Source organism: Cupressus sempervirens, chromosome 11 (genome assembly GCF_028749045.1).
Source record: "Cupressus sempervirens isolate cs-2001-9-10 chromosome 11, ASM2874904v1, whole genome shotgun sequence".
NCBI classification, from domain to species: Eukaryota; Viridiplantae; Streptophyta; class Pinopsida; order Cupressales; family Cupressaceae; genus Cupressus; species Cupressus sempervirens.
The window spans coordinates 475877293-475893146 of record NC_143128.1 but is presented as its reverse complement, the minus strand read 5'-3'; the positions used below and the strand labels follow the sequence as shown (position 1 = coordinate 475893146).

Here is a 15854-nt window from a genome sequence, read left to right as displayed (position 1 = left end):
GTTATCATGTTTATGGAAAATGGTAGTTAACCGTTGCTACAATTATTTTGTGAAATGTTCTAATATCGATTTAAATGGGAGAACTTGTTATTATTGTGGAAATGTTGCACTAGTAGTTGGAGGAGCAGATGAAGGGGATAAAGCATTGCTTAACAGGATTTAAGGAATGGGGCACTATTCTATTCCATTTGTTTGATAGCCAAGTATGACCTCTAACTACCTTGGTAAGGATTTAGCGACTTTACAATAGGGTACACACATTAGACACACATGAGCTACTAAGTAATTGATGATCTATAAATCAATTATTTAGTAATAAATTAAAATGCAATAAATAATGGTTAAGAGGGAGTTTAAATTTGATAGGTGTTAATGACTCTTTTGATTGACTGAGTGTTGCAAGGGATAGGTGGAGTTCTTAATGCTAAATTTGAGGACTTGTAGTCTAGTTTGAATTTGTAACTTTGTAGTGCTGGTTCTTTATGATTGCCAAGTGTCCTAGTTATCATTTTGAGACTTTCAGTCTTAGGGATGACTTTTGTGTTATTTTTGGAGATTTTTGAGTTATCATTGAGTGGTCATCATGGAGACTTAGTAGAGGCATGGTTTGGAGGCCATGTGGCATGTTTCTCTAGTTCCTAGAGTCCTTTTTGGAGAGGTTTTTTCTGATATCCGACCCTCAGTCCCTATTTTGGAGGAGAGGCAATTGAGTCTTGATGTTGATATATACTTCTCTTTCATTTGGAGAGGGGGTTCAGTTTTTGGAAGGGAAGCCTTTGTCATTTTCAGGCATTCTGTTTATCATCCTACTATATCAGATTTGTAGCATGTATTTTCAGAGACTGTGACAGTTTATACAACTTATTTTGGATCTATTTTTGGAGTTGTACTTATATGCCTTGATAGTGATTGATGTCATTTTCTTGTGTTTCTTGTTAGAAACCTTAAAATCACATCTTATTCTGCATCTTCTATATTTTGAAATCTTTTGCACAGGTCAGGGATTGTATAAGGTGTTTAGAAGATATTAATTGTGATTAATTCCTTTTAATATTTTTAGATTCCAAATTTCCTTTGAAATACTTATGTGTGAAGTGCATTGTCAGGAATTGTATCTGTTTAGGATGCTACAAGTTGTCAATTTGTGCTTGGAAAGATGTTTGTTACAGTCATATTAATTGGTGTATCACCTTATGTTTCTACATTTTAAAGCTTTTCATTTTATGTCCTTTCTTCACCGCTTTTCCATCCAAGTTTTACAATTTTCTTTAGATAGGTGAAATCATCATAGTCAATCATATAGGAACCAACCTAGAACCCGAAGTTTCAGTCAGGTTATAGGTTACCCACAACCTTTGATTGACCCCATGTTGTTCCAAAATTGTTGAAGTTTCAGGATGTTAGCATTTGTGTGCAAATTTTGGAATTAACAGTGATGATAAACAAATCTTAATCCAAAATCCCTTGGGATTTATTTTCAGATTTGCCAAAGATTTGAAAAAAGACTTTTTCTTTTGTGGTTGGTGAAGAGAGGTATGTTTATCCATTATTTTTCTTAAGGCATTTTGTTCTTGTTGAAAGACTTGTTGCAAATCTTTCAATTTTCATTTTCAGATTTGCATAGTTTTGTTTTTAAAATATGTTTCTCCTTTTTCTTCTGTCTACTTGTCTAAGTTGCATCTACAAGGTTTCAATTACTTCCATATGCAGTTGAGGTAAACTCCCATTCGAAGGAAAGACACATTCTCCATTTCCCTTCGTGAGAATGCAATCGTAACTCCCACCAATATGCATTCCACAAACCTCCATATGGCTTCCCTATGTTTGAAAAAGAATTTCCCACATGCTTGTTGGATAAATAGCATGACTTGCACCTATTAAAGCATGCTACACTTCCATTTCACTATACTTTACTCCTCATTTGCACATTAAGCTCTCTGTCTGCATATGTAATGCACCCAAAAAAACCCTTTTTTGGCTTTTCTAATCATATTTGAGCCATTGTAAGCTTGACCCATTTGTTCGTCAGTTGTTCACAACCATTTCATCTATTCTTCCCATCCATACCCTGCCAAAAATCCATGTTTTTGCACAGCAAAGCTTGATATGGACCCCTAATATGATTATGTTCTTACACTATGGGATTTTCATGTAGTTACACAAACACAAACACAACATTCTGAGATGTCAAAGGAGATTGCACCAACGAAAAACAAAGACAAAAAGAAGATGAAGTATTAGTATGATCAATACGACAACTCCATCCAAACATCTCCAGTGACTTCTTACATTGAAGAGGTTCAAGATACTGATATATCACATACAAACTTTGAAGATTTCCTCACAAGGGTTAATGTTAAAGTCACCGAGAATATGACTTGGATCAAGAGGAGTCATATACACTTGTTATCTACTTTTCCTTTGGCAACTTATGAACTCTTCATTCTTGCATGCACCAAACACTTTCATGTGGCTTCCTGAACTATCATAGATCAAGATGGTATCATGATCATTAGTTTTGATCTAGAGACTATTGACCGCATATTTCATGTTCCTCATACTCTAGTGATAACCAACATTACCAAACACAAAGTATTGGAAAGATGGAATAGTGACATGGCTGAATATTCTAGGTATATTAATGTTAATTGGTTGATCACTAAGAGGCCGAATCTTTTTAGATGGCCAAAGGGTGTGCATTGTTGTGATATCAAGGAGGAGGTTAATGATCTGATCATGTCACTTAACTGCCTAGCTGGACTCAAGGATTCAATTTTTTTCGAACCTTGGATGTACAAGTACATTCACCTCACCATAAGAGCAAAAAAGAATGTCTTCTGGGCAGAACTAATAAGTGATTCAATCTGCGAACAATTGGTGAGTGTGAGAGTATTCAATATGAATTCTTACATAGTGTATATTGCTGCTGCCTTCGGTTCTTTTTCAGGTCTATCAACCAAAGGTGATAGATCTTTGGTGCATGTTTGGGAGTATTATGATCAATTGCCTCTCAAGCAAAGCTGAATACATTATCACATAGTACAAGATGCCTTCTTTGGGCATTACATGTGCTTGTTTGATATAAAGAACTCCCAAACAAGAGTGTTTTTGATAAGGCATGGAATAAAATCAATTAGTATGGTTGCATATTCTTGGAGTTTCCTAACTTCACATATTTGTGAGTTGGATGTTTCAAAGGAGAGCCTTACACTCTACCTAGATACCCTACATACATGATTGTACTCATGGATCTAGCCAAAAAACTCATGGAGGTACAAGCTTATTAGTCTAACTTGCATAGGCCAGGAGTAGGAATTTCTTCAAGAAATCCTTTGAAGATTGGTAGTTATTCTAGACACTGTACCAAAAGCTAAGAATGTGGAGTTTGAGCTTCAAAGATTCACTTTAAAGAAGTTCATGGCAAGGAGTTGTTTTGATTGGAGAGGACTAAATGATAATATGAGGAAGCAATTCATATATTATACCGCCTTGAAGATTTCTAGATCAATGTGCATACCGAGGTGGACATTCGACACTTGGATTGTAGTCGGTTGACATTGAAACAATAGTAGACTTCAACTTTGCATCAACCTGGATGGGGTTGAAGATGATGATCATATTGTAGATCTTGACTATATTTGGCATTGGATAGAAAAGTTTCCTCTCCTTCCTCCAGCATGGTCAAGGAGAACACCTCTATCTGGTATTGTTTTCAGCCTATCCTTGCTAATACCAATATTTGGTTGAAGAAGAGAAGCCTCAAGTGCATCAAAATCAAACCTAGAAAAGATTTTGATTTTACTGGTCCGATTGGTATGATAATAGAAATAAGGGTTAAAGGAAAGGATGGAACTTCATCTTCAGCAGACGAGCCTCCTACTTAGTGTTTACCATAGCTCACAACCAAAGGAGGAAAGACCACTAGTAGGATACTTGAGGTAAAAGAAATTGATTCTTGAGCAATCCAGATTGATTCCAGTGATGATGATACAGTTCAAGCAAAGTAACTCACAATCTTAGTTCCACCTTTTATAGAGGTTTACACAACTGCAACTCTTGCAGACTCAACACCTACATCAGATGAATCTTCTGATTCACCTTTGTGCATGGCAGTGGATTTATTCTCCAGTGAACATCCACCTCTTGAAAACTTTGTAATTGTGACCCTAGCACAACCCATGTCCTCGATAACAACTGTACTAGAAACAGAAGGTGATCTATATAACTATGAGAATGTGTTTGATGCATATTCTATGTCAATCCCCGCTGCTTCAGCTCAGTCCATGACATTGATTGATGTAACATAATCTCAGTTCGATCAAATCATGACTGAGGTTACACATAGTAGTCCTGCACCTATGGGCATTCAAATTGAGACTCCTACCATAGTCACTACTGTTATGCAAGATGATCCAGTATGGGCCATGGTGACTACTACTTCAGCTAGCACATCTAATTTTAGCCTTCCCCAATTGTTGAGCACCATTACGCAGAGAGGAAGAAGGAAGAAATCCCATCAGAGGAGTTTGTCATGTAAGTTGTTAGACCAAAGGCTTCAAAGAACAAGAAAGCTAAAAAGGTTTCTCGAGGTGTAGTGGATGACAACATCAAGTATGCAGAAGTTGTTGAACCTCTTGTTGAAAAACCAATGGAAGAAATGCAAGCTGCTGATTACAAGCTCTCTAGAATCAAGCTTGGGAAGAAAACTTGTTTGAGTTGTCCACAAGATGCTCAGGATGCACTTGAGTTGTTAGCCTAGATAAATGACAAGTTATGAGAAGAAAACTAGACTGAAGAGAGAGAATGCTCATCTTTTGGAAACCATTGAAAAGATAAATAAATCTTCTTTTAAGTGTTGAACATGTTTCTTCCAAGTGCATAGAGAAAATAAAGAGGAAGGCACAGATTGTAGATGAATGGGCCATCAGTATTGGATCACAAGGTGTTCAGATCATTCAAGATCTTGCTGAAAAAAGGAAAGGAAACTATTGCCAAATTAAGTGATATTCAAGAATCCCTTAAACATCAGTTAGAGTTGTTGGATGGAGACATTGGTGCCTGCAACACCATGATGGAGATTGATTTGGGGGTCTTGTGAGAGTATGGAGTGATCTCATCTGGTGAAATATATCATGATTACATGCACGCGATGACTAACAAAGAACAAGTCTTGCAACAACTTGTAAAAGAAGCAAAGGAGGCAGTGATCAAGATAAATAATCAAGAAGACATGATCAAAAAATGTTACAAAAAGATGTCATGTGAAGTTATCACTGAAAACAATGAACTCAAGAAAGAAGAAGATATCCTTATAGAGTTCACTGAAGCAATTTGCTTTCAGCTTGAAGCGAATGATTTCAATATTAGTGTGATGAATGCATTTGCAAGCTGGAAATGTTCACTAGATGATTTGCAGAGCAAAAAGGAAGATTCCAACAAAGAAATTTCGGAAGCAGTAAGTACATACCGAAAGATCATCATGGTTGTAGAATACACCGGTGAAATAGATACTGAAATTGTGCATGATTCACTGCAAAAGTTTTTGAAACTAGTTGAGACTCTGTGAACATTTCAAAATTTTCATATGCTTTGAAGTAGAATGACAAAGATTACATGTAAAGAGCAATTATGTTGTAAGTATAGGATAAAATGTCTCGAAACAATCAACTCATGTAGTCAAGTTTCAATCGCATAAGGTATGCAACTTTGAATAAGTCAATTTACTTAGTTAGGGAATAAGTCAAGGTGGTTGAGGATTTCTCCTTTTCCCTCCACCTTTCTCTTTCCTTTTTTCTATATAAAGGAGAAAGCTCATTGTAAATAATCATTTTTTTCTTTATCGAGAAGGCTAGGCTTGTAACTTGAAAAATGTGTGTTTCTTGATACAAATTTCTGAATTGAATAAAGAAGCAAGTTTTCCCAAACTTTGCATTGTTAGGCTTGAAGTTGATCATTGTTTTCGTATGTGGCATCGATCAATTTATTCTTGTTCAATTTTTTAAATCATCTTTGTGAAGCATTCAAGCATTTGATTTTGTTCTTGAAGACTTTGAGCTTTAGGAAACAAGATTATTTTAGTTTAGTAGTGGCTGCAATTAGGAAAAGTTAAAGAATTTTGGTTTTAATTCTTAGTATATCTTTTCAAATTGGATAGTTGATAAGATACTTTGTACCTTATTAGATATTCAGCTTTTATTCAAAAAGGGTTGATCTTAAGAGACTATGAGTTCTTATTCTCAATCACATAATTGAAGTTGTAACTGCTGTCTTAAAGTTGTTCTTATTTCAATTTCTAAGCCACTGGTATTATCGTAGCAATAGATACCTTTTGTTAATTCACAAATCACTATTTTTAGAGTAAAATCATTTTTTGAAAAAAAGAGGAATTGATTCAGAGAACTACCCATTCATCAATTCCAGTTAGGTTTCTATTGTAGCCATCTATGGTAAGAAGGGAACCTCCCCTATTATTGAGATGAGAAATTTATCTCACTACATTGCTGCCAATAGTTCCTGTTCTCTAAGTTGTAGTTCTAGTGACTTGCAAAATTTTTAGCCAACAGATTGGAGAGTTGTTTTTCATGTATGAGTTGGACATTGGAAACCAAATAACTTATAGTTAGCTGTATCCATCAGTATTAGATTTCATTCATGTGCCTATATAGGAATTTATTTTTAATTTTGTTATTCTCTTAGCTATATGGCTTTCTTCTGTATGCAACATCTATTATTCAGAACTTCACAAAAATGCAAATAATTCCTTTGGCTAGAGGTGAGATGTACGGGCTAGGTTTTATGCATGCTTATTATTTCATTTTGGTTGTCTTTTCTCTGTTATTTTTTCTATGAGAGCTTTATGGATGTAGTTCTTATGTACGTTTACTTCTGTTCATTCCAATTCTTTCTATGAGACAATAGCAATGTGGGGAAGAAATTTGAAGTATGTTTTTCTTAATTTGTATATTTAAATTCTGCTTTGTTATTCTCAAATGCTAATACTGCTCATTTGTGCAGTAGGGAAAACTTTCCACCATCATTTCAGAATTTGGAGTCTGATTTAAAAAAGGCAAGAGAAACAATAACCTGTTATGAGAATCAAATAAAAATGCTTGAAGAAGAAATCCGCACCATGGAAGACAAAATTAGTGACCTGCAAGATCAGGTACCACAGGTCAGGAGTCTTTTTTAATCTGAACTTTCATTACCTTAAATTGGTTGCATTGCACAACTTGAAAATTTAATTTTCTTTTGCTTCATGACTGATGATGTTTGATATATCCTGCATGCCACCTTTTTCTGGATGTGCATACTTCTTTTTTTGCTTTCACAATGTGTACTTGAGTTTCTTCTCTTTCATTGTCTGTTTTGTTTTATTTTTCCATGTATAAGTTTGATCATTTATCCTCAAGTATCGATGCATGGTTGTATTTTTCTCTTGATGAAAAATTAGGAGGGGGTGTTTCCAAGCTTCAGGCACACTCTTAATAATTCAGCCTCAGCTCTAGTGGAGGTGCCTAAAATTCCGATCCATGGCTGATATTGCGTCAAATCTGTGATGTTGATAATACTTGCTCTTTTGTTTTCTTTTGAAAATGTATACTAACATGATCACACAGATCACTTATAACATCTTTCGCAAGGTTTATGTCCTTTTGTAATGACCCCTGATATGGTCTTACTTAATTTTCTCGCAAAATCCCCAATTAGGGTTTGGATTATGTTTATTTCAAATTGAGACAACTCTAACTCTATCATCATATTTAGAAACAATAATTGAATTATAATACTTGCTTAAGCTCCAATTCTTTGATGCTCTTTGAATCACTGACCCTACTCCAGATGGTAGAATTACTGCTGGTCGAGTACGGAAACAATCTACCTAAGGCTCCCTCATGTTTCTCACTTGTATTGGGACTCTTTTGCCCCAGAGTGATTGAATTATTCCTTCTTCTATGTAAACTCCCTATCCATTGGTTGTGTTAATGAGTGATCAAAGAATTTAGTTAGTATATATTATTATCTTCAAACCACAAATATATGTTGGATGTAATGCTTCTAAGTACGCATCCAAGTTCGTAATACATTTAGCATTTAATATGTTTAAGTTTCAATTTCTTACTTCTTTACTAAACTCAACCCTAGGGAGAGTGTGGATTTACTTGTCATGGGGCACTTGACACGAGTACATTCTCTAGATTTACTCTGCCTTCCCCTACAAAACACCATCTATCAAGTCCCAAGATTATCATACACATTCTAATTCATTTGCATTATGAAATATATACATTCATAAAATATTTAAACAAGTATAAGTAAATTATAATTATAAATGTTTCATAGATGTAGTAGGTTGTAATATACATAAATGTGTGTGTGTGTAATCTCTCTCTCGAGTCTTTCCTTTAGATGGTTTGATATCTTTCATATGAATGGTCTATATGTTTCTTAAAAGCTTTATTTGAATATGTTCACATGAATGTGATATTTGATTAACGTGTAATCAGTTTCAAACAATCATTTTTTTTGTAAAAGTGGACATCAGTATGGACATCATCACAAAATATATTGTTCCTTCATCCATATAGGTACTAATCTTGATGCTAAAACTAAGTATGAACTTGATATACGTTCCAAGTCTCTCTCTCTCTCTCTCTCTCTATATATATATATATAATATCAATGCCATGTATATGTTTTTCATATATGATCATGCATGATGGAACCTATAATTATAAATACACACATATATAGTTCCACATCATATTCTACTATTTATAAATTTATTTTCTAATAAATATTTATATATTTTATCCAACTTATGCGATAAACTTTATTACCTACTAATACTTAAATCTTTTATAACTTTGTTGGCATTTCTTGTCATGTCCCCAAATTTTAATTTAGCAATTTAATTGAATTAAATTAATTAATTAGTCTCAAAATTTAAACAATATACGAAAAGGACCTTTAATTAGTTACTTTAATTAATTAATATGGGGCCCAAGTTACTAATATTTGTATTTGTGGTTTCGATTGATTTAGTATATCTTAGACCCATTTTTATTTTAATTGTTTCTGTAGGTGTTGCAATCGACTATCTTTGTAAACCCTCGGGAGTTCTTCCAAAGGGTATTTAACTACTGCATGTAGGTAGTAGTTGTCAGACAATTTGAATTATTTTTTTTGTTCTGCAATTCCTATTGGAATTTTGTATTGTTCGCTATTTCAAAAGTGGAAGATCTTCCCTACTTGGCTATTCTGGTTTCAATGGGACTCAACCCTCACCCTATTCCGTTGGTGTATTACTTTGCTTCAGATCTGACACATTTGGAGTGTCCTCTTGGTCTGTCGATATATATTCTATGTTTCGGTGATAATTTGCATACACTAGTTTTCCTTGGCGTATCTCTCTATTGCTGAATGTTTGGCATCTCTATGATTTATGCTATTTGGAGCGTACTCAATCTCATTGATTTCCGATTTGTTAGTTGCTTGTGTCGCCCACGCACATAATACCCAGTAATTGTATGAAAAACATCCCTCATCACCGTATGGACAGCTCCACCCTTCACCGTACGGCCATACATTCTCCCTAATTTCCACTGTACGGTTAACCCTAGCATCACCGTACAACCAACATACCTCATATGTACAGTCATCATTTTGTTTGTGTTTCATGGTTTTTGAGACTTGCTTCCGAGTCTTTGATACTACGAAACATACAACATAGGAACGAAAAATTACAGTGGTATTAGAGCCAGTGATCTTGCCAGTCTGTTGGGATGATTAAGAGATTTTGGTATTTGGATCACACTATGGAATTGGACAATGATGGAGAGTGGTGGTTGGAGGAACTACAAAAGATTGGCAAAGAGCTCAGCGAGGGTGTTGATCTTCCATTAGATATATAGATATATTGGAAGTATGTTTGTGTAAGGTGGACCAATTACTTTCAAGATTTATATAGAGAATCCTCTCGCTGATTAAGGATGCCTTAAGTCAACCCAAGCTTTTGAGACATCATGACAAGGAAAAAAGGTTGGTAGTTGCAGCGTGTCTCAATGAGGTCTTGAGAATTTCGATTCCTAAAGCACCGTATGATGATAACACCATGATAGAGATATTGCTTTTAATAGTTGATAGCTTTCAGACTCTTGATGACTTTAGTAGTGACCCTTTTGGTAGGAGATCTACAACATTGGAGAATTGTACAAATGTCAAAGTAAGTAACCTCCTCTTAGATCTTGAATTGGAAAATTTGGTCCATGATATGTTTTATCACTTCTTGGTCACCATCAAGGAAGATCATGATACAAAGATTTCAGTTGTTATGGAGAGTCTTATGATTTCGTGTGTTGAAGAGATGGATGAAATATCCCAACCCATTACATCTATGTTATGGGCTGTTTGTAATCTAGAATGTATCCCCTCTATAGTAGCGTAAAGATTGGTCAGTAATGTTTTCAAGCATTGTGAAGAAAAACTAATATCTCATTTGCACAAGTGGGAGAAAATAGATGACAATGATAAGGGTGATGCATTACATGAGGAGAATGAGTGCATGATTACAAGGCTGCTCTAGGAGGATTTACTAAATCTTTCTACTACACCAACATGGGGAGAACACCAAAAAAATGAAGATGTTGCTTGCATGGATATTGTGAAGACATGGACGGATCAAGTTGTGCCCATCATTGAAGTTATTCTTGTCACCGAGGCACTATCTATTGTGGAAGCGCTATCAGTTGTTGAGGTTGTGTCCGTCATAGAAGCTTTGTCTGTTACTGAGGCTCAATCTGTCATCGAGGTTGCGTTCGTTACCGAGGCTTTGTCCATCGCCGAGGTCATGTTTGTTGTCGATGCTATGTGTCTATCACGAAGCTATGTCCATCATTGTGGTCATGTCCATCGTTGAGGATATATGTCTGTCATTATGCTTGTATTCATCACCATAGTTGTGTTTGTTGTCATTGTCACCGTGTTTGTCACCATAGTTGTTTGTTTTTCTCATCGTAACCATGCCCTTCGTTGTGTTTGTCACCCTCATTGTGTCTGTTGTCATTGTCACCATATCCATCATCGTCATTGTGTCCATTGTCGTCACCACTGCCATGCCTGTTTTTGAGTCCATTGTCATGTTCGTCACGTTGTTGTTGCCATGTTCGTCATCTTCATTGTGTTTGTTGTCGTCACGGCCAGCCTGTTTATTGTTGAGTCCATCATCATGGCCATCACTATCGTGTCTGTTAGCATCGTCATTTCCATCACTGATGTCAAGTCTGTGTTGGTTGTTGAGTTTGTATCCATCGTCGTAGTTGTGTCCGTTGACGCCGTCATGGCCATCTCTATCATCATTGTGTGTCCATCATTGTGGTTGCGTCCATCGCAGTAGCTACGTTTGTCGCCATTGAGACATTTCTCGCTGTCGAGGCTTCAGTCGAGGTTTCTTTGTGCCACCGAGGTTTTATCTGCAACTAAAATTTTGTTGGTTGCGAGGTAGTCTCTGTTGGGGCTTTCTCTGCCAAAGCTCCCTTCGCCGAGGTGCTCATGGTCGGGGTTTCCTTCACTGAATTATTCTCCATCGAGGTTCCCTTCATTGAGGTACTCTTTGCTGAGGCTCCCATCATCACGACACCCTTTGCCGAAACTCCTGTCGCTAAGATACTCAGGCTGAGCCCCCCTTCGTCGACATTCTCACCACCAAAGCTCTCTTCCTCAAGGTTTTGTCTGTTAGGAATATAATAGTGGTCGTTGTGATTGTGTTAGTGGCTAAGTTTGTGCCAGCATTGGCGTCTGTGTGCATGACCATACCCAAAGAGATTTTTGAACATAATGACATGAAAGATTTCATCAATTTGTGTCATTGGGATCCTGTTGAAGGCTACGACAATGTTTATATTAGAGTGGCGCAATGGATGCTTAATGACAATGTGGTGCGAGGGAGGTTTGATGACAATTGACTCATTTCGCTTGTGTGTTTGCTTTGGGATCCTGGTGACTGAGGACATGACAATATTTATATTTGAGTGGCGCAGGGAAAGTTTGATGGCAATGTGGTGCTGTGGAGGATTGATGTCATTTCACTTATCTCGCTTGCGTGTTTGATTTGGGACCCTGGAGTTGTTGGCGTTTCATCTGATGATAGATTGCTTGAGGGCAAGCAAACTTTGGGCAGCGAGGATTTGTCATGTCTCCAAATTTTAATGTAATAATTAAATTAATTAATTAATTAATTGGTCCAAAATTTAAACAATATAATTAAAAGACTATTAATTAGTTACTTTAATTAATTAATACGGGGCCCAAGTTAATAATATATGTATTTGTGGTTCCAATTGATATAATATATCTCGAACCCATTTTATTTTAATTGTTTCCATAGGTGTTGCCGTCGGCTATCTTTGTAAACCCTCGGGAGTTTCTCCGAAAGGTATTTAGACACGACATGTAGGTAGTAGTTGGCAGGCAATTTGGATTATTTTCTTTGTATTGCAATTTGTGTTGGAATTTCGTATTGTTCGCCATTTCGGAAGTGGAGAATCTTCCCTACTTGGCTATTCCAGTTTTGGTGGGATTCAATCCTCACCCTATTTCGTTGGTGTATTGCTTTTCTTCAGATCTTGCACATTTGGAGCACCATCTTGGTTTGCTGTTATATGTTCTATGTTTCAGCGATAATTTGCATACCCTATTTTTCCTTGGCATATCTCTCTATTGGTGAATTTTTGGCATCTATATGATTTATGTTATATGGAGCATATTCAATCTCATTGATTTCCGATTCGTGAGTTGCTTGTGTCACCCGCACACATAATACCCAGTAAATGTACGACAAACATCCCTCCTCACCGTACGAACAACTCCACCCTTCACTGTATGACCATGCATTCTCCCTGATTTCCAGCGTATGGTCAATCCCATCATCATCGTACGACCAACACACCTTCTACGTATGGTCATCATTTTGTTTGCGTTTCATTGTTTCTGAGACTTACTTTAAAGTCTTTGATACTACGAAACATACAGCACAGGAACGAAACATTACATTTCCAAAAAATAGGTGTCTTATTAATTATATCTTATTCATAAAGCTTAAGAAAAATAACGTAAAAAAAAGTAAAGTTACTAACCTTTGTTAAAAGAAGAGTTAACTTTCTTAAAGCTACTCTCCCTGTAATTTTGGCTTTCCTTTAATTTAGCCTTTGATTATAATATGGTTCCTTCCTAAAATTGTGACATGGATATCCTTTCCACCTCTTCTGTTGGTATTTATTTCTTGCTTGTTCATTTCTATTTACGTACTTTTTTTTCAAAACACTATGCCCTTATGTCTTTTTCCCAAGCCATATATATCCTTAAATGACTGAGCATTACTCTTTTTACCCTCATTTCATGGGTGACAATTTGTAAGTATAATATTAATATTAATATTAATAGGAAACAATATGGGAGATTTAGTATTAATTATTAATTATTTAGGAAATAATATAGAAGCCATTAATTATTAATATAGGGTATTTAAAAATATTAATAGGAATTAATATTAGGAGGCACATATTACTTATTAATTTAAATAAATAGCGATTGTTGATTTAGTTGATACAATATTGATTAATATTGTTCAAAACTTTGATCCATATATATATGTTCATAATATGCTGTTAATGAATTGCATTGATTAATTTTTTCTGATTAGTAATATATTTGTATATTTCATAAATATATAAAGGATTAATTATATAAGGTTAACAAAATGGAGTAATGAATAACTCCTCTACAACTAGCACTTTCTACAACATTTGTCTCATATAAGTTCACCTAATAGACCCTATACATATCTTCTGATAACAAAACATTGATATTTGGACATTTGCACACCTTCGACCCAGTATACAAGTAAACATATCTATAACAATAACATCATCTTTATCAAAATTTAGAAACGCCTACTGATAATTTAAACCATCATTCACAAAATGTTGATCAAAACATTTGGTTGTCCTGGTTCTTTGCTATTGATCAAAACATTTGGTTGTCCTGGTTCTTCGCTAGCCTTTCACATGCAGTCCACAAACCTGGCATGGAGCTCTAACTTGGAGGCTGCTTCTCACCCAGCAGGAAGTTTCCAGGGATTCCTTCCTTATGCTTCTGAACCTCTGCTTTCAGCTTCAGCCATGCTGCCCAGTGTTCATCCATGCAATTTTCCTTATCATTTTAACCAACCCACCTAACAAAGGGAACAATGCCAAACACTTTTGCATCCCTCTCATTCTCATAACATTCAAAACTGTCAGTGCCTACACCTGAGACCGCCCATTCAAGAATATGTTCTAATCCAAGTAAAATCTCAACTTTGAACAGAGATGTGATAAGCCATTTCACCGTGTTGATGTCCTCTCCCTACTTGCAAACGCCAAGCTAAAACCATTAACATTATTTTTATGTTCATTCTCCAGCACCAACAGTGTTCTTGGAACTTCCTTTCTAAAACACGAATGACTACATCAATTGCTCTTTTGACTTGATCTTTAGAAGACTCCTCAGCCATTTCTTCTTCACCAGTTTGGGAAAACCTTTCTGTTACAACAAAGTTGACTCAGAGAAAATTGCCTCCATCCTTTGTTAAAACCTCCACACTAAACCAGTCACACCAATTTGGAATAAAACTTCCTTTAAAGCCATGTCGATGCCACTTAATAAAGGCCTGGCACAAGAAAGTCCAGATTAATAACGAGATGTTATTTTGTCTCTCGCCTTTGTGCACTGACAAGACATTCCTTCTACTTATTACCATGATTGCTTAAAATGTTTCTCTACCACAAATAAAAAAGATAGAATTAGGATCCTTAAAAGATATCACACTTCAATTGCACCTATCATCTTGGGTTGAGTGATGTCATCTGACCACCTTATAACTACATTTTACCATTTCTTGAATTAGGGTTGAGTTAAAACCTCACATGCTTGTTATTCATTAGGTGACCATTTGGTCTGAAGTCTTCAAATTTCTTGTCAAAGGACAAAGTCCATTTTTTGAAAGCTTGTTCACTTGAAATTTTCTTTAACAACAAACATGAGAAACCTTGAAGTCTTTTAAATTATTTAAGGCTTCTCTAATTGCAGTAACTATGGGTTGGAGGTGTCATTCTACAATTTATCATTTTCATTCTTCCTACTAATCATGAAAGAGTCACCTTCCAAATGAATTTTCTTAAAGCCTAGAGCTAATCCAGTCTTTATAGTTGATAGAGCCTACCTTCCGCTACATTGTTAGAGCCAGTTGTCAATCTCATAGCCCAAAGGCCACTATGTTACCCTGCTGATCATGAAAAGTGAAGCCAATACCTGATGGGCCTTCATTGACAACCAAGGCACCATCAAAATTCACTTTGACCCAGCCATCATTTGGTTTCAACCATCCATAACTCCCAAATGATAATTGACAGACATATTTTCTAAATGCGAGAAAAGACTGATCTTGGCATTCTAGAAGGCCAACAGTAGAATAGGTCCTTCAAGGTTCTTGGAAGAGGACACTGCCAACTTAGTTGGCTTACACAATTTTCCAAGCCTTTATGGCCACCCGGCAATTAAGGAGGAGATGATTAGCATCTTCCTTAGCCTCTTCACGTAGACTGCATTTGGAGGGGCCTTGAACACCAAATTTCTTTCTCATATCATCAGTCAAAATTCTACCCTTGGTTGCAAGCCAAGCAAAGGATCTATCGTTTGGTAAACACTCCTTCTCCCAAAACAATGTAATTGGCCAATTTTCATTTGCTAAATCCATTTCAAGTATCTGATATCCTATTTTGACTAAGTAGATGCCACTTTTAGCAGCACACCATATAAGC

The 15854-nt window shown here is 35.9% G+C and overlaps 1 protein-coding gene across 2 annotated transcripts in view; it reads left to right on the top strand.

Moving 5' to 3' along the window:
* The window catches only part of LOC149530440 (uncharacterized), a 113135-nt gene that overhangs the window by 29286 nt on the left and 67995 nt on the right, over positions 1 to 15854 (top strand). Inside the window, exon 5 of one of the 2 annotated variants that reach the window (XM_089809599.1) lies at positions 7015 to 7171. In XM_089809599.1, coding sequence (XP_089665725.1) covers positions 7015 to 7171 — 157 coding nt within the window. The remainder of the gene's footprint in view (positions 1 to 7014; positions 7172 to 15854) is intronic. The other variant, XM_089809600.1, reaches the window with a different exon arrangement.